Source organism: Urocitellus parryii, chromosome 1 (assembly GCF_045843805.1).
Source record: "Urocitellus parryii isolate mUroPar1 chromosome 1, mUroPar1.hap1, whole genome shotgun sequence".
NCBI classification, from domain to species: Eukaryota; Metazoa; Chordata; class Mammalia; order Rodentia; family Sciuridae; genus Urocitellus; species Urocitellus parryii.
The window spans coordinates 179,097,036-179,116,424 of NC_135531.1; the positions used below are offsets into that span (position 1 = coordinate 179,097,036).

The 19,389-nt window shown below is 42.4% G+C and overlaps 1 protein-coding gene across 1 annotated transcript in view; it reads left to right on the forward strand.

Annotated features, from left to right (window-relative positions):
* The first annotated feature begins 2,376 nt into the window (after window positions 1-2,376).
* Window positions 2,377-19,389, forward strand: part of Marco (macrophage receptor with collagenous structure) — a 36,747-nt gene continuing 19,734 nt past the window's right edge. The window contains exons 1-4 of the mRNA XM_077798175.1: window positions 2,377-2,485; window positions 14,939-15,040; window positions 15,867-16,088; window positions 17,831-17,870. Coding sequence (XP_077654301.1) covers window positions 2,377-2,485; window positions 14,939-15,040; window positions 15,867-16,088; window positions 17,831-17,870 — 473 coding nt within the window. The remainder of the gene's footprint in view (window positions 2,486-14,938; window positions 15,041-15,866; window positions 16,089-17,830; window positions 17,871-19,389) is intronic.

The window sequence follows — 19,389 nt, forward strand, 5'->3', positions numbered from 1 at the left end:
AGCTGAGTTCAAGACTCAGGTGCATCTAGCCCCAGAGCCAGAACTGAAAAGTATTTGACATCCACTAAATAATCCCTCCAAAAATAAATACTTGATAATTATCCCATAGCATTTTCTTTTTTAAAAAAAATTCTTTTTTAGTTATACATGACAGTAGAATGTATTTCGGCAGAGCACAACTTATTCTATTTAGGATCCTACTCTTACAGATCTACATGAAGTGGTTTCATTGGTCGTGTATTCATATATAAGGATAGGAAAGTTATGTCCAATTCATTCCACTCTCTTTCCTATTCCCATCCTTCCTCCCTTCCCTCCATTTCCCTTTGTCTAATCCAATTATTTCTATTATTTCACCTCCCAACCTGCCTCGTTTGGGGTTAGCATCCATAAATCAGAGAGAACATTTGGCCTTTGGTTTTTTTGGGGGGATGAGCTTGTTTCACCTACCAACCTATGGAAACAACCTAGGTGTTCTTCAATGGATGAATGGATAAAGAGAATGTGGTATAAATACACATTGAAATATTACTGAGTCATAAAGAAGAATGAAATTATGGCATTTGTGGTAAATGGATGGAACTGGAGAATATCATGCCCATAGCATTTTCTAATGAGCCCCATCCCCACCCCCATGAGCATCAGCACTAAGCTGAGGAGGAAGAGGCGGAGGCAGAAGGGAGGTACTAGGATCAAGAGTGAGCAGGTTTATCTGCCTGGGGGTTTCCCTCCCGAGGGGGAAGTCCTCTATGATTGGGCACTCTCTGCCCCAGACTTCTGGCCAGCTGCCTCAACTTCCTCATCCCAATTCTCTCCTTCAGTCTTCTCCTTCCCAGCTTCTGTTCCTGGCCCTCTGCCAAAACCAGTGACCTCCTTGTGTTGAAATTGTGGGCGCCACCAGGGATGCCTGTCTTGCAGGGGACTTCCAGTAACACACTTTTCTGAATTCCATTCCCCTTTCACTTTCTGCCATGCCCCCAGCCAAAGAGAGTGCCCCACCTTGGCTCCGGCCTCATCTGCTGTGCACTCTCTTTACCTTTTCTGTCCCAAAGAGACTCCAGATCTCACCAGCTGCCCTGCCTCAGTGAGTTTAGACTCCTTCTGTTTCCTATCTGGGAAGCCCTTGCCTTTTCTTGATCTCCAGATCAATCCCGTCAGCCCTCTAACACCACCTCCTTGATTTAGGTAGTGAAGCTTTTTCTGATAGGCCCACCTTCCTTGCCTCCCCTGCACCAGGACTGCCCTCTCAGCAGCATCTGTCATTGCTCACTGCACAGCAACTTTCTGCAATTTCATCCGTGTCCATGTCCATCTTTCATACTGGACTGTGAGCGATGTTAAGACAAAGGCACACCTTCATCTCCCTGGTACCTGCAGCTTCGCTGCTTCTCCAGGGAAGACAGCAATATGGCCATAGTGTTTATTAAGTACCAGGTGCATGCTTAGCCACCTTACGTGATTTAATTCACTCCATACAACATTTATCAGCATTTTCCTTATTTTACAAATGAGGAAAGTGAGGCCGAAAGCTTGAGTGGATTGCCCTGGTCACACAGCTCCTATGGAGAAGAGAGAGAACTTGAAGCAGGTCTTCTGGTCCTTAGTATTTGCGTCTTAACCACCATGCTAACATTCTTTGTAGGGATGGTGACAGGAGACCGAGAGGGAAAGCATCCTGCCCTCACGGAGCTCAGATCTCACCAGGGCTGCCGGAGCAAGAACACATGCACATCCACACACCCAGAACCTGGGAAAACCACAAGAAGAACTCCAGCCAGGTGCTAAAATGTGTGCTACAGAACAATGCCTTTCAAACTTTCATGTGCATATGAGTCACTTGGGAATCTTATTTAAATGTATTTGGATTCAGTCTCTATAAGGGAGTAGCCAAGACGATGCATGTCTCACAAATTCCCAAGTGATGTTGATGTCGATGGTCCAGGGACCAGGCTTTGAGTAGCAAAGGATGAGCTCTCTAAGCGTTGAAGTAGGTCAGAAAAGGGAGATTTCAGTGTGGTCTGGGGAGGTCCTGGGACAGCTAGCCTGCTCCAGGCAGAGGGGAGGAAGAGAACCCTCCTTCCATCCTTGCAAGGGTCATCCAGAGGTCTGGGAACAAGGGAGTGTCCCAAAGTTCCAAGATCACCCTGAACAGTAAGCTGCAGTAAGCAGAAGCTCCACATGGGAATGACCTGTATTTGAGAAATACCCTGTCCCCCCGATCATGTCAGAAAACATTTTGCAAATTCAGAAATCAGAGCCAAAGGGAAGTCCTATGTGGTCTACCAGTAGCTACAGCGGTTACATGGGAACGAGTGGTTCCTCTTAGGGGAGCATTTCTGCTGGCTCCAGGACTTTGTCCACCTATAAAGCTTAGTAATGGAAAATAAGGCATCCTTCAAGGAGGAAGCATTCTTGGGGAACACTGAAGAAGAAGCAGCTTCTGACCAAATCATGTTTCCTGGGATAGAGACCTTTGAAATCTGTGGTAAAGTACCCCCTCCTAATAACAGAATTATCTGGTAATTCAGTCTTTCTGTTGTTGAGCTATAAGGAGACCAGTCGATAGAAAATCTAGATTTGCACCCTTATTGGATTTTGCATCTGACTCTCACTATGCAAGTCTGGAATGTATCAGAATGTATGGAATCTCTGGAATGCTATATAATAGATGTTATATCTTTAGCATTTAAGGTTTTTTTTTCTTATACTTCGCCATTCTTTAAATCTTAATTGAATATTTTTGCCTTGAATAAATGCTAGTGCTTATTAAATGCCCACTTTTTAATGAGTATCTCATTCTGACACACAGGTTGTATGTTAAATTAATATGTAGAACTGAGGAGGTCAAAAACTTCTACTGTGCTGAAGCCAAGCACCACATGTTTTTTTGGTGCAATTCCTTTAAAATTCTTTGATAGATTCTGTTGTAACTGAGGTGTTGATCCAGAAACACAGTCTTCATTTCATGTTGGTCGGGATATGTTCATAGCTTCAGAATTAGTTTGTCCTATATTGAACACAGGTTTTAAAAATTCATTCCACCCTGTTGTCTCTATTTTCTCCCTCAGTGTTACCCAGGTGATGTGTTTTTTAAATCTCCTAGAATCTGTTAGCATTTTTAAGCCAGGGGTGGGTTTGCTTCCCACAGTCAGTCTCTGATTTTTCCCATTCTAGAACATTCTCCTGGAATCATCTTCCAAGGTGATTAGGCATTCCCACTTTCAGGTTTTCTGGACTTTGGGTGTGTGGAAATAACATCCCTGGTCTGTCCCTTGGCCTGGTCTGGAATTGGTGGATGCAGGAAGATGAAGGGTTGGGGTGCTGTCTTAAGGAATTTATGGTATAATGCAGAGAAAGGCATGTGTGTGCGTCACTGTAATCACTGTTGGCTGTTCAGAACTTTTCAGAATATAGTGTCCTGGATATGTGGCTTTTTAGGATATAGAAAGTGTTTTAGAAAATCAGCTAATCAAACATGCTACCCCCTGGGCACCAAGTGCAGCACCCAGGCAAGAGACATGAATGAACAGGACCATTGGCTTTGAGGAGTCCACGCTTGGTGGTGGTGGCGTGAGGGCTATCCATAAGCTGACCTTTCCCATACAGTTTGTCACCAGCTGTGACAAAGATTTTTACAGGAAACCATGGAAGGAGCTACCTGGTATGGGGCCTAAAAGTAGAGTCACTTCTAAAGTTAAAAGGGAAAAGAAGGTGAGTGACAGAGAGGGGAGTGTCTGGGGCAGGGGTGGGAGCCACATGTCTATATATAATAAGAAATGCAAATGGCTTTATCCTATGGGGCCAAATCTGGGAGGAGAAGCTCAGTGGAATTGAGGCGGGGACCAAGGAATGTAGACTTTATCCTGAGATGATGGAGGAGGCTGACATGGGGCTAAGAAGCACTGGTTTGCATCCGAGTTGCTCGCTGTGGTAGATGGGAGACTGGGGGACAGGCTGGAAAGAGGTGAGGACAGAGAGGATGATGGCAGCAAGAGATGATGAGGGGCAGGGGCTTTATGGAAGGAAAAGGGAGAATGTCCTGGAGAAATATTAGAAGTCAGATCAGGTACGGGGTGGTGGTGGGGGCGCTCTACAGGGAGGTGAGGGAAATGCGAGTCAGGGGCACTCCCAGATAGCTGACCTGGGTTGTGGGTGCCATGGACTAAAAATGGGACCAAAATACCAACACCCCTCCCTTATGCATGGAACATTTTCCTATCATGTGGATAACTTCCTGCCTTCTAATTCAAAGTTCATGGAACATATGGAACTTTCCAGATGAGTATCATTATGAGCTGTAATGACTGTGGGGCTCTGAAACACAGTGACCCCTCAGGGTTCGTCACATTGATTGAGACGACTTGTTTCATTACTGATGCTCCCAACGACTTTATTTCTGTTTATCCTGCTAAAGATCTTTCCTGCTTTTTTCTTTCTTCTTTTTCTCCTTTCTGTTTCTCTCTCCCCCCCCCCATCCTCTCTTCCTTCTTTCCTTTTTCCTTTCTTTTTTTCTTTCTCTTTTCTGCCACATAGAGTTGTTTGATTGTGTGTTTGTTTCTTCACCCAGAGTTCACCAAAAACATCACTGGAAAACATTGGCCAGATCATGTTCTCATTTATTTTTGTCCATTCTTGCTGGTGTTGAAATATAAAAGATTACCTTCCCCTGCTTGAAAAAACGTAAAACTTTTTTTTTTTTTAACAACTCAACAATACCATGAGGGGTGTTTTATACATACTCTGAAGCAACTTTTAGAAAGAAGCTTCAGAAACTTTTGAAATGTAACCATTTTATCTAAAATTAATCTAAAAATGGCAATGAGTATGAATTTTGCAGGTTATTTTTCAAGCAAAATAGTCTCTCTCCCTCTCTATGGCCATTGTGTGACATCACACCTTCTCCCTCCGAGCTGCCCAGTAGTAGCAAGCCCCACTCTGTTCCTTTATCACCTCCGAAAGCAGGGTGCTCTTTTTATGTTGTTCTTACCAACATTTTTGGGGGGGTTACTGGAGATTGAGTTCAGGGGCACTCGACCACTGAGCCACATCCCCAGCCCTATTTTGTATTTTATATAGAGACAGGGTCTCACTGAGTTGCTTGGCACCTCACCTTTGCTGAGGCTGGCTTTGAACTTGCGATCCTCCTGCCTCAGCCTCACAAGCCGCTGGGATTACAGGTGTGCGCCACCATGCCCAGCCTTACCAACTTTTTGTGATAGAATTGAAAAACAAAAATTGTATAGGTTTACAGTATAACTGCAATGATTTGATATACATTGTGAAATGATCACACAGTGATTGCTTTGGTACCTGAGGGGACCAGACATCCCTGTGGCTCTCGTCGTACTTAAGGTTTAACAGAAACCCAGGTCCTTTCTGGGTCTAGTGTTCTGCCCCATCTCCCACCTCAACCATGGAGCATTTGAGTTGGAATGAGAGGATTTCTGTTTATGTCTGTGGACTATATATCTTTCTGGGATGCACCTGTTTCTACATTTTTGAAAATTAGGCACATTTGTCTGGCTTGGGTCTTCCTGATCCTCCTGCTGTGCCTGTACCTTGAGGAGGACTGTGTTTCAATCAGATTTTTCATCACTGTGACCAAAAGACCTGAAAAGAACAATTAGAGGAATAAAAGTTTATTTGGGGGCTCATGGTTTCAGAGATCTCAGTCCGTAAGCAGCCAACTCCATTCCTTGGGGACTGAGATGAGGCAGAACATCATGGTAGAAGAGTGTGGTGGAGGAAAGTGGCTGGGGACATGGCACCAGGAAGCAGAGAGAGAGAGAGAGAGACCTCTCCTCACCAGGACAAAATATAAACCCCAAACGTGTCCCCAGTCACCCACCTCCTCCAACCACAACCTACCTCCCCCTACCAGGGGATTAATTCTCCAACTGAGTTAAGGTTCTCTTAACAGTCTTTTCCCCTCTGAACCCTCATGCATTGTCTCATACATGAGCTTTGGGGGGACACCTCACATCTCAACCATAATATTCCACCCTTGTCCCTCAAAGCTCATGTGTGTCTCACAATGCAAAAAATATTTAGTCCATTTTCAAGAGTCCCCAGAGTCAGCTGTTCCAGGAGTGCCCCCAAATCCAAGTTCAAAGTCTCTTTTGAAAATCAAGGCAAACTCTCAGCATGAGCTCCTGTAAAAATCAGAAGCAAGTGACATGTGTCCAATATATAAAAGTACAGAGTAAACTTTTCCCTTCCACGTGGGAGAAATAGGGGCACAGAAAGAAAGGAGGAGACCAAAGCAAGATCAAAATCCAGCTGGACAAGCAAGTCCCGTAGCTCCATGTTCAGCATCCGGGGCGCAGGGCATCCTGACATCCTCTCCAAAGAGCTTGGGTAGCTCCACCCCTATGGCTTTGCGGGTAGCAACCCACATGGCCTCTCAATTCTCTTGGCTCAATTCCTGCAGCTTTGCTAGGCAGACATTCTGCAGTACTGGTATGTCTTCATCTTGGGGGTCTCTATAGTAGCTTCAGCTTCTTCCTCACATCTCTACATCACCCCTTCAGAGGTTTCCTGCAGACTCTGACCCTGCTACACTCTGCCTGGCCTCTCTGGCCTTCCTTGAAAATCTTGATGGACGCCTCCATCACCCCCTAACTCCAGCCTCCTGCAGTCACCACCTATCCGCAGATGAATGCTCTGATTAGGTGAAGGCTCTCCTGACCCCATCATTTCACCTCTGAACATTCTTGCATTCTTGCACGTGAGCCTTTGGAGGACACCTCATATCTAAACCACAAGAGACTTTCCCACATCTGTGGGCTCTTGTGAGTCTAGCACATGGAACACAGGATTTCTCACCAACTTTAAGCTTCCTGTCTTTTTTCACAGTGTTATTTCCCCACCCATTTCAGTCTAAAGAAGAACATTTTTGTTTTGTCAGCAAAGAAGACTCCAACAAAATATCAGTAGAAAAATCAAGGCTTCATTGTTTGCTATCATTGGTATTATTTATTGGCTCCCAGCTGGGCATATAGCTGGCCCTTCTTTCTGCTCTAAAGATAACCCAAAGACACTTTTAAACATTCCCCTAAGACATCCTAGTCCTCAAGTCCAGACGGGTTCTGTTCTGCTAATGTGACTGCTGCCACTTCATGTACTAATTCTGACCTTGTTTGCCATGTTACTATTTCTCATCATCTTTTAAATATCTGATTTTACCACATACTCTTTTTTTAAACTTTTCATTGTGAAATAATTACACCAATTCACAGAATGTTGCAAAATACTTAAAGGAAGGTTTTAATGACCCTTCACCCAGTTTCCTTCAGCCATAACATCTTATATAGCTTTAGTATGTCACAGCCAGGAAATTGCTGTGATTCACAGTTTCTCCTCGCTGTTTGTGTATGCATTTGTGTGTATGTCTGTAGTTCCATGCATCTCTGTGCTTTATGACCACCCATACCTCTCAGTCCTACATAGCAATTATTAACCCCAGCAACTACTAATCAATTTCTCATCTCTATAATTTTGCTATGTTAGAAATGGTATATAAACAAATTGCACAGTATATAACTTTTCAAAGATTGATAAGTTTTTTTTTACACATAGCATAATTCCCTTGAGATCCATTCAATTTGTTGGATATCAATATAGGTTTTTTTAAAAAAAATTAATGAGGATACATTCCATGACAGGAATGTTCCACAGTATGACTGCTCATTCATCAAAGGACATTTAGGATGTTTCCAGTTTGGGGCTATTATAGATAAGATAGCAATAACCATTTATGGAAAAGTTTTTGTGTGAACATGAATTTTCATTTCTCTAGGATAAATGTCCAAAAGTATGTTGCTGGGTTCTAAGTGTATGTCTGGATTTACAAAAACCAGTCAATGTGTTTTCCAATACAACGGACCATTTTACCTTCCTACCTGCAATGTAAAGCTGACCCAGGGTCTTCACAAGCCCAGCATTTGGCATTCTATTTTTTAAATTTTATCCATTCCCATAGATATGAAGTGATTTCTCATTCTAGTTTTAATGTTGAATCTCGTTTCAGGTGCATATTTGCCATTTGTACACTCTCTTTATTGAAATGTCTTTTCGTGTCTTTTGCCTGTGTTTTAAATGGATCATTTGGGTTTTTGTTGTTCAGTTTAGGTTTGTGTGTTTTTTCCAGTGCTGGGGATCACACCCAGGGTCTCACACATGCTAGGCAATGGCTCTGCCACAGAGATGAATCCACAGCCCTAAGAGTTCTTGATGCAGTTTAGATATGAATCCTTTGCCAGATATGTGGTCTGTAGATAGTTTCTCCCAGTCTATAACTTGTGATTTTATCTTCTTAACAGGATCTTTTGCACAGCAAGCATCTTTAATTCTGATGAGGCCCATCCAATTTAACAATCTTCCCTTTGTAGTTTGTGCTTTTGGTCCAATCTGAGAACTTTTCACCTCGCCCTAGTTCTGATTGTCTCCTATGTTGCATTCTAAAATTTTTATAGTTTTACATTTTAAAATTAAATCTATGATCCATCTCGAGTTGTTTTTCACATGAGATATGAGGGGTTTTTTGTTGTTGTTTTTAATTTTTGTGTTTGTTTTCTTGCCAATGGATGCCCAGTTGTTTCAGCATCATAGGTTGAAAAGGCTGTTCTTCCCCACATTGAATTGCTTTTTCATCTCTCTGGGATTTTGATAGAAATTGTGTTACACCTGTAGGTTGACTTAGGGCTAATTGGCATCTTTACTATGTTCATGCTTTTATCCATGAACATAGTATGTCTCTTCATTTATTTAAGTATTTGCTTCTTTTTTAAGTCAGAATTTTGTAATTTAAAAAAATCAATTGGGCAAATTTATGTGAGTTTATTTCTGGTTTCTTTATTTTGTTCCATTGACCTATGTGACTATCTCAGTCCCATTATCAACTGTTTTGATTAGTGTGCTTATAAGATTTGATGTCAGGTGGATTTATTCCTCATGTTTTATTCTTTTTATTTTCAAGATTGTTTTAGTTATTCCAGGGCCTGGACTTTCCATATAATTTTTAATATCAACTTATCTTTACCAAAAAAAAAACTTTCTGGGATTTTAGTAGAAATTGCACTACTACATCTATATGTAAATGTAGGGAGAATTGCCATCTTTACAATATTCAGGCTTGAATCCATTAAGACCTAGTCCATATGTCTCTTCATTTATTTAAGTCTTTGATTTTAATTTTTTAACCAGAATTTTGTAATTTTCCATATTCAGATCCTATATATGTTTTCTTAGATTTACATCTCAATATTTTATTTTCTTTGGAGTAATTATCAATGCTACTACTGTGTTTTGATTTTGGTTTTCACTTATATTTTGTTAGTATATAGAAATAGGATTGACTTTTATATGTTGATCATAATCTTACAACTTTGGTGAATTTATTTCTTTTAAGAGGTTTTTGTAGTTCTTTTGGATTATCTATATAGTCATATCTCTTGCAAATAGGAATATACTTATTTATTTATTCTTTCCAATATCTTTTTTTTCTTTTTGCACTGGCTAGAATTTTCCAGTACTATATTATAGTAAGATGGAAAGAATGGACATGCTTAGCTTGCTCCCAATATGAAGGGAAAACATTATATTCTGCCTTTCATAATTAAGTCTAATGTTAGCTTTAGATATTTTGTACATGCTATTTTTCTTTTTAAGTTGAGAGTCTGTTGAAAGTTTGTAGTCAAGTTCTCTAGGAGGTTTTTTTTTATAGTTATTCATGGACCCACAATATCTTTGTTAATTCACTTTTATGTGGTGCTGAGGTTCAAATCCAGTGCCCACATGTGTGAGACAAGCACTCTATCACTAAGCCACAACCCCAGACCCTGAGAGTTTTCAATATGAGGTTATTTTTATGTATTATGTGTATGAATCATGTGAGTTTTGCTATGACTTATATTTTGTCAAGTGCCTTTTCTGCTTTTTCTTTATGGTTTTTCATCTTGTTGATCTGGCATATTGTTTTGACTGATTCTCAAATATTGAACTATCCTTGCATATCTGAAGAGATCCCACTTGGTAATGACATATAATTCCTTTTAAACATTGCTTAATATGATTTATTAATATTTTGCTAATATTTTTTATGTCAAAGTCCATTAGTCATATTGGTATTTAGCTTTCTGAGGACTTTTTTTTGTATACTGCCTTGTTTGATTTTCATATCATAATAATTCTGACTTCACAAAATGATTTGGGAAGTATTTCTTCCTCTTTCATTTTCTATACTATATGTATAGAATAGATCCTAATTCTTTTTTTAAATGGTTATTAGGACACTCAAACAAAACCATCTGGATCTAAATATTTCTTTTTGAGGAGCTTATAAATTAAAAATTAAATTTATTTAGTGGTTATAGATATTTGAATTATCTATTTTCATCTTGGTTATAGTTTGGTAGTTTTTGACTTTTGAAGAATTGGACAATTTCCTTTAACTTAAAGCACAAAGTTAGTATTAGTATGCTCCTACTTTCTATTAATGGCAACATGGTCTGTAGTAAAATTCCATCTCATTTTTTGTATTAAAGATTTGTGTTTTTTTCTTTACTATCTTTGTGAATCTCGCACAAGGTTTGTCAATTTTAGTGATTTTGTTCAAAGAACTCGTTTTTGTTTCATTGCTTTTCTTTTTGTCTTTCTATTTAAAATGAACTGATATCTGTTTTATCTTTAAGATTTTCCCTTGGATGATAAGGGTTTACTTTGTTCTTCTTTCCTAGTTTTTTTAAGGTAAAAACTTAATCTGTTGATGTGAGACCTTTTTCACTTTTAATGTAAGTGATTAATGCTACTCATTTCCTTTTTAGTGCAACTTTAGCCACATAAACTTTGATCTATTGTAATTTTCATTAAAATTTTCTTTGAGACTTTCTCTAGGACTCACATTTTATTTAAAAGTACTTTTTGAAAATTTCCAAATATGTGGAGATTTTCCTCTTGTATATCTGTTATAGAGTAGCCTTTTATTATTTTATTGTAAAAGAGTATACTCTGTAGGTCCTTGGTCTCTTCCCTCATCTTGTCGATGTTTGTTTTATGATTCACATCTATCTTGGTGAATGTTATGGGTGTTCTTGAAAAGAATATGTGTTCTGCTGTTACTCCCTGAAGTGTTCTCTTAGCATTCATTAGGGCCTGTGGGTTAATGTCTGCAGTTCTTCTGTGTCTTTGCTGACTTTCTATCAAATAATGACAGCAGGATATTAAAAGTCTTCATTTGCAGTTGTGGATTTTGAAGTCCTGCTGTTCAGTTTCTTAGAGAAAACATACACGCGTGTCTTGTTTTATAATCTAGTCTGCTGGTCTCTGTCTTCTGATTGGAATATTTAGGCAATTTACATATAATTCCTTATATGATAGGTTTTAAATCTGTCATCTTATTTTGTAATTTCTGTTTTTTCCCTCCATTTCTCATTCATTTATTTTTTTCTTTATTTAAGCTTCCAATGGATCATCTGAACAATTTTTAATTTCACGATGATTTATTCATAGTTTTTTTTTTGTGTGTGTGGTGTTGGGGATTGAACCCAGGGCCTTGTGCATGCGAGGCAAGCACTCTACCAACTGAGCCATATCCTCAGTCCCTATTCGTAGTATTTTTTAGTATATTACTTTGAATAGTTTTCTGAAGAGTTTCTCTGGGTATTGCAATAGGCATGCAGTATGTGTCACAGTCTATTGTTATCAACATTTTACCACTTCAAATGTAGAAATCTTATTTTCATTTGTGTGCTTTAACTTTTTCCACTTTTAAAAAATGATCATCTTATTTCCTCTGCATACATTGAACACCATATCAGATAATATTGTAATTTTTCCACCATTCAATATGATTTTAGAAATTCATGAAGAGAAAGATGGCTTAACATAGATCCCTTTTTACTATTATATTATTTTATTTCTTTTTTTTTAAAATACTAGGCACTCTTCAGTTATCATTTCCTGTTTAGAAAACTTTTTCCATTCTTCTTTAAAGTAATATCTGTAAGCAATAAAGTTTCTTTATTTTTCACTGTATGATAATGTCTTTATTTCCCATTCATTCCTGAAGGGTATTTTTGTTGACAATGGAATTCATGGTTGGCAATTGCTTTCTTAGAACACAAAATATTTTGTGCCACTTATTTCTAGTCTCCATAGTTTCAGATGAAAAATCTGCTGTCATTCATATCAGTATTGATTTATAGGTAATATGTCATTTCTCTCTGACTGCTTTAAAGATTTTCAAATTGCTCTGTATTTTTTTATATTGTATTTTTTTCCCACTTCAGCTCAGTTTCTTTAATCTGTAGATTTAGATGGGAATTTGGGAAATTTTTAAGCCATTATTTCTTTGAATACTTTTCATCCCTACACTCTTTCTGGACTTTAGTGATGTGCATGCTGGGCATTTTGTTATTGACCCAAGGCCTCTGAGGCTCTGTTTATGAATTTTCAGTTGATTTCCTCTGTTTTTTTCTTCACATTGGGTAATTTCCCTTCTTTCATTGAGTTCATTTAATGTTCCTTCTATCACATTTATGATGCTATTCAACTCATTTAGTGAGTTAAAAAAATTAATTTTATTTTTTTCAATTTGTTTCTTTTCTATATATCTTGTACTTCTTTGTTTTGAGAATATTCATGATTGCTCATTAAAGCATTAAGTGATGGCTACTTTAAAATTCTTTTTTTTAAGAGGGAGAGAGAGAGAGAGAATTTTTTAATATTTACTTTTTAGTTTTCGGTGGACACAACATCTTGATTTTATTTTTATGTGGTGTTGAGGATCGAACCCAGCACCCCCCGCATGCCAGGCAAGCGTGTTACCACTATAGCCACATCCCCAGCCCTACTTTAAAATTCTTGTGGAATAATTCCTGAAAGCTGTTGATTCTCTTTTCTTATTTGAATTGTAATTTCTTCTGTTCTTGGTATGAAGGGTAAATTTCACTGTATGCTATGCATTTTATATAGTATGTTTGGAGATTTTGGCTCCTACTTAAATCTTTAGTTTAGGTTTATTATGTAGGTTCTGGTCTGCTATCATGGGCTAAGGGTCCAATGACAGTCTAGGTTTCAGTGCCCCGTCTTGCTATTCACGTCTGCTGTTTGCTGGGTGCCCTGACATTTTTTCCCCACCCGTTGCTGGTGTTGCTTCTGAAGGCAGAAGGCATTTCTGCACAACGCCTGGTAGTATTAGCTGGAGAATAGATCACCTTTAGGACAGGCACCACTTCTCTGGGTCTGCTCAGCAGGCAGCCCACTGTCAAGTGGACTGGTGGACAGCTTGACATCCACTAGTGTGTGTGTGTGTGTGTGTGTGTGTGTGTTAGGGCAGGAGAACCTACCAAGGTCCTTCTGCTGTGAGGAGATGGCAGGCCCGGGAAGACTAGAGTTAGTGGGCAGCCATTTTTTATGCATCGGTATCTTTTATGGGATTGAAATACTTTTGTTTTCCTCTGGAGTCATATCTTCATCATGAGTCGGACAATAGAGCTGTTAGATTTCTGAAAATTCCTTCCCTAAAATCCCTGCCCAGACCCCCTGGATCACTCCAGGGAAGCCCATTCTGATTTACCACAGGCTATTCTCATTCTCTCATCTCATTCAGCCTTTCCTCATTGGCCAAACCAGCATAGAGACTTCCTTTGTGGTTTCTTCCACCCTCAAAGAGATGAAATGATCAGTGTAGAGGCTGGAGACTTCACCAGATCCTCCACTTTGTACACAGTGAGTTGGATATGACCACAGATCCCAAGTCCCCAGTTCCTAAAATGCCTCCTCCGAGGCCAGGTGGTAGCTCTGAATTGTAAAAACATTCTAATCCTGTGTGGAAAGCCATGTACTACTCCAACGATACTACCTTTCCTCTTTTCTCTCGATTTATCTTTATTCAAATGCCTTCCCCTATGCTCCCACCATCTTGTTTTAGAATAGATTTCCATGATTGCTCTCACCCGCACCCCAACCTCTGTAATACCTGTGTCCATTCTTACCACATGCTTCATTTCATTGGGTTTAGGGCTATCAAGATACTATCTATGAGACAGTATCTTGTGTCAAATGTGAGATGTCACTTTCACATCACCTGCCTCACCATGATGACACGTGGCTCCCCAAGAATCTGAGTTGCATTCTGGATGTCTTTCCAACATTCCACACTGGCTGTGTCCAACTCGGCACATGTTCAGCACCCAATGCTCTCCAGCTATTCATTTACTCACTCATTCATTTATTCACTCTGTCCTCATCCTCCAGCACTTCCTGTGTGCCAGACACCATGTGGATTCTGGAATACAGAAAAAGAAGCTTCCCAGCCATTTGGGGAGACCAACATATATACAATTCAAGATATATACAATGACCCAATTCAGGGTGATTGGTGTCATATCAGAGGAAGAAAGAGGGATGTGGGGAAGCAGAAAGTGTTCCACCCAGCCCAGGAGACCAGAGAAAGACTCTAGAAGCAGAAAAGGCTCCACTCTGCTCCCAGAGAATGAGCAGAAGCTGGTCATGTGGCAGGAAGGAGGAAAAGTCCTGTAGTTAGAGAAAGTGTTTTGATTCCCAAAGTCTGGGAGGAGGAAGATTGCTTCCACTTTATTTAAACACATGGATTCATTAATTTATTCTACAAACACCACTGAGGACATAATTTGGGTTAGATGTGGTCCTGGGGCTTTAACAGTGAACAAGATGGCGTAACATCCCTTCCAGCTGGTGACACATGGCGTGGAAGTTTGAATGCTCAGCCAGCCACACCAGGGAGTGACCAACAGTGGCCCTTGCCTTGTGGCAAAAATAAGGATCCTGGGAAAGATGTCACATCTTTGCCACATGACTTTCTAGGGAGACCTCTGCTCACATGAATGTGGCTGGTACAGGCTGGGTCCTCTGCTCTCTGCTCTCTGCAGCAGCTGTAACTGCCTGGCTTATGTTTCAGATTCAAAGCCCAAGAAGAGAAATGGGATGAACTGCTTCATGGCCATAGTGGCCGTCTACCTGATTGTGCTCACGGCAGGTGCTGCGCTGCTGGTGGTCCAAGGTAAAGTCATCTTGGTCCTGTGGGGTCCCTCCTGGGATGGTGAACTGGCTACTCTGATTCTGGGCTCAGGCTGAGAGAAGAATCCTAGGACAATTGCTGCCTATTGGCTGGCCCATTGGGTAGAGAGCCCAGCCCCTGAGCCACTACATTGTTGGAGAGGAAAAAATAGTGGGGGTGGGTAGTGAGAATGCAATTGGGGACTTGTGTGTATATGAGCAGTGAAAGATGTTCTGACTTCACTGGGGGTTTACCGCATGCATCTAACACAAAGGATTCCCAGCCTCTGGAAATCCAGCTGATCTAAGTGCCCATTAAATTAGAGGGTCCAATTGCAAATGTTAAAGTCACAAAGCAATTCCATCCACAGACACTGAAGCCACTCAAGAATATCACGTGCACAGTTGTCATAAACACTCGTCACAAACACATGAAGGTTACATTTGAATGCTGCTTGTACATCTTCAGGTCCAACCAACTTGGTTGTCATGCACTGACACCAAGAGTGTTCAAGGGGGTCTGAGTGAAAGTTGGGGATTAACAGTAGACACTGTGGGCACACTCTTAGTCCATGCAGGAATGTTCTGGGTATGTAATGCCATGCCCAAATGTACAAGAACACTTCTAGATGTGTCCTTGTACACACACACACACACACACACACACACACACACACACACAAAAGCCCTGTGCTCGAATCAGGTCACGACAGCACATGGAATTTCTGTTCAGGACTTCAGGACACACATGACACAAGAATGTCAGGGCTGTGTTCCAATGATTGGGTTTAATGAGGTCTCTAAAGGGATGATGTGGGGTGGGGGTCCAGTTCTGAATCTGCAGGAGCGCCTGTGGGCCCTGGAGTCGTACTTTACCAATACAACGCTGGCGGCGGAGGACAGACCAACCTCCTGGCTACCTTCAGCGCACCGCCAAATATTCCTGGCTCCGAGTGTATCCGAGCTGCGAGACCTGCAGGCCCAGATGGTCCAGGTTCGCGGCAGCCAGGAGCAGCTTCTTCAGCAGATAGACAGCTTCACCAAGAACCCAGGTTTGGCCTTCCCTCCTCTGGTTGGGACTCCTCAGAGAAGGATGGGGAAGGAGGAGCTGTTTCTTCATGCAGTGAGGCTTGAATCCCTTTTCCTGGCAATACGGGCTTCCAGGACCTGGGACTCTGGGGACGAGGAGGCAGGGGGTGAGAGCCTTGTGAGATCAGCATGAAAACACAGGCTTCTGGGAGGCTGCATATAGGCCTCTGGAGACAGTGGGGTCAGGAACCAGGGGACTAAGGGCACAACCCAGGTGAAGGGCAGACTCCAAGAGCCAGAGACTGCAGCCTCCAGCCCAAGGCCAATTCTGAGTTTCCAGACTGATCCAGAACATTTAGGAGAATAGGTGAGATGCAGTCTGGGACGATTCCCAGGCACACTCCCATGCAGCCGCCTACCTTGACCTGCAGTTGGAGAGAGATGGATGAAGGCTCCAAGTTGGTCCAGACAGTGTGAGGACCCGGGAAGGGGGAGGGCAGGGGGACCTACTGGGGAAAATAGGGGGGTTTAGACGATAGAAGAAAGTGGATCCAAAGGTGAACATGACAGGGATTCTCCTTCCCTCAGTCCTCTCAGATCTAGGGAGTGGCCTCCTCTATTCTCCCAGGTTGACCCACCACAGGAAGAACTCTGCCCTTGACTGGTTTGGGCAAAACAAGTGCCTAGGTGTGACCTGACTGTCACAGAGTTACACTGTGACACAAAGCTCTGGACCCGTGTCAAGAGCAAGCAGGAGCTTAGGAGGGTGGCCCTATGACTGTGCCCTGGACACAAGGTGCAGGAGAGTAAGATGCTATTTTAGTCAGCTTTTTCACTGCTGTGACCAAAAGACCTGACCAGCAAAACTGTAGACAAGGAAGAGTTTACTTGAGGGCTCCGGGTTTCGGAGGTCTCAGTCCATTGAAGGCAGCCTCCATTCCTTCAGGCTCAAGGCAAGGCTGAACGTCATGGTGGAAGAAGGTGGCCGAGGGAAGCAGTTTACTCAATGATCAGAAAGCAGGGAGAGACTCCACTGGCCAGATACAAATATATACCCCAAAGCCAAAGCCACGCCCCAATTCCCACCTCCTCCAGCCACACCCTACCCACTGACAGTTATCACCCAGTTAATCCCATCAGGGGATTATTTCACTGATGGGGTTCAGACTCTCTTATGAGTGGAGAAGGGATCTCCAATCATTTCTCCTCTAAACCTTCTTGCATTATCTCACACATGAGCTTTTGGGGGACACCTCACATCTACACCATAATAAATGCTGTGGCCTCCCCAGGAAATGAAAATGAAGGCTGAGTCAGGATGTAAGGACGGGCTAGTGGGCAGATGGATGGAGCCCAGGCTTGGACATTCAGACACCATGGGAGTCTCTTTCTTAAAACATGAAGGAGCTGGTTTTGACTGAGGCGACCCTTCCTAGACCCTAAGAACCTCTGTGAGCTGGTTTGGAGCAGAGTACCCTCTTTCCACACTCCTGTGCCCCCCAGGGTTCTACTTCCTGGGAGACTACAAATAAGATACACACTACTAGCAGAGTGTCCACTCGACATCTCCTTCCAAGAACTTTCTCCTGAACACATCCAGGGTTTGGATCTTCTCACCCAAACACCTCTAGTCTGGTTGAAGCTTCTGCTCCCCACATGGGTGGTCCCACTTTCTATTATAGATTACAGGAGATCTCTGGGGATGTGGGGACAAAGCCAAAGGGGCCCTGAGTTGGGTCTGCAGCCTTCTCTCCTTCCTTTGCAGAACAGTTCGGGATTAAAGGTGAACAAGGCGCCCCAGGTAAGTCCATTCCCTCTCCACCCATCCTGCTCCACCCACAAACATTCTCTCAAGGGCTCCTTGGCCTGGGCCATTCTGGGGCCAAGTCTGATCTGACCCTAGTTTACCTTCCAACTGTCCCAAGTCCTCATCAACTGAATTGCCTCCCTGCCCCTTGACCATGCTTGGACTCCCAGCTCCTGGGCCTCTGTCCTGCTTCTTGCCTGAAATGACTCCCCTCTCCACTCCACCCACCCAAACCTCAGCATCTTCCAGACCAGTTGGACCACCTAGCTCCCCACTCCCAACTCGCAGGCAGGCGCCCAGATTTCAAGAGCCTGTTATCTCCCACAAGTGCCCTTTCAAGGTACGGTTTACCTGCCACTTATCCTGGGAGATGCTCTGCCAACGTCCGTGGTGCTCAGCACCATGGACCCCAGAGAGCTATAACAATGTGTATATGTGTGTGTGCACGCATGCGCGTGCCTGCACCTGCAAGTTCTAATGCCAGGTCTGTGGCTTACTAGTGGTGTAACTTTGGGTCTATAACTTTTCTGGAATCTCAGCCTCTCATCCGTGGTAGAGGATAACAGAGATCGCATAGTTCGCCTTGTGCAGGATAAGAGGCCAGTGAGATAATGTGCATAAAACATTCGACAGTAGCAAGTGTTCTTTAGGACAAGGCCTGGGGCCAATTTGCCTTCTCTTCCTCCCTTAGACCACCTGTGTGTTGTGCTGCACACACACACACACACACACACACACACACACACACACACAGTTCCCCTTCAGCCCAACTACTCCACCAGCGGAGTGGTTGAAATTTCTATAACTATTCATGATGTCCTTGAGCAGAACCCTTTGTTCCCGTGACTTTAGTGACACAGCCCACATCACATCTCTGGCCAGGGAGAGCTGTGGGGCAGCCTCTCAGTGGCAGGAGCATGGCCATGGACTGGCAGACCTGGGGACAATCCAGGCTCTGTCCCCTACAAGCTGGGTGACCTTGAGAACATTGCTTAACATTTCTGGGCGTTGTCCTCCCCTGTAAGATGAGGATAAAGATAGGTTGAGTGTGGACACTAAACAATAAATACAAAAGGCTTAGTCCCATGCCTAGCTCAGAACCCGTGCTCAATAGTGTCATTATTTTCTTTGCATCATTGCTGCTATTCTGTGGGCAGCTCCTCTCATCTAAGGAGGGAATGTTCCTGCAACTTCCGTCTCTTAGGCTTAGTCTGTCCTTAAAAATCTGCCCCATCACCCACCCGGGCTCAGCACCCCAGGTACAGAGTGGGAGCCTTCCCACCCTCAGGGTACTAAGCAGGCTCTCTCCTCTCTCTGCATGAATATACAGTTGTCCTTTTATATCCCTGGGGAATTGGCTCCAAGACCCCCATAGGTGTAAAAGGTCTCAGATGCTCTCATCCCTTCTATAAAAAAAAATGCCACAGTATTTGCAAGTAACCTACACAATCCTTCTGTATTCTTTAAATCTTCTCTGGATTACTATAGAAACTGTAGTTCTATTTATGTAGCTTCTA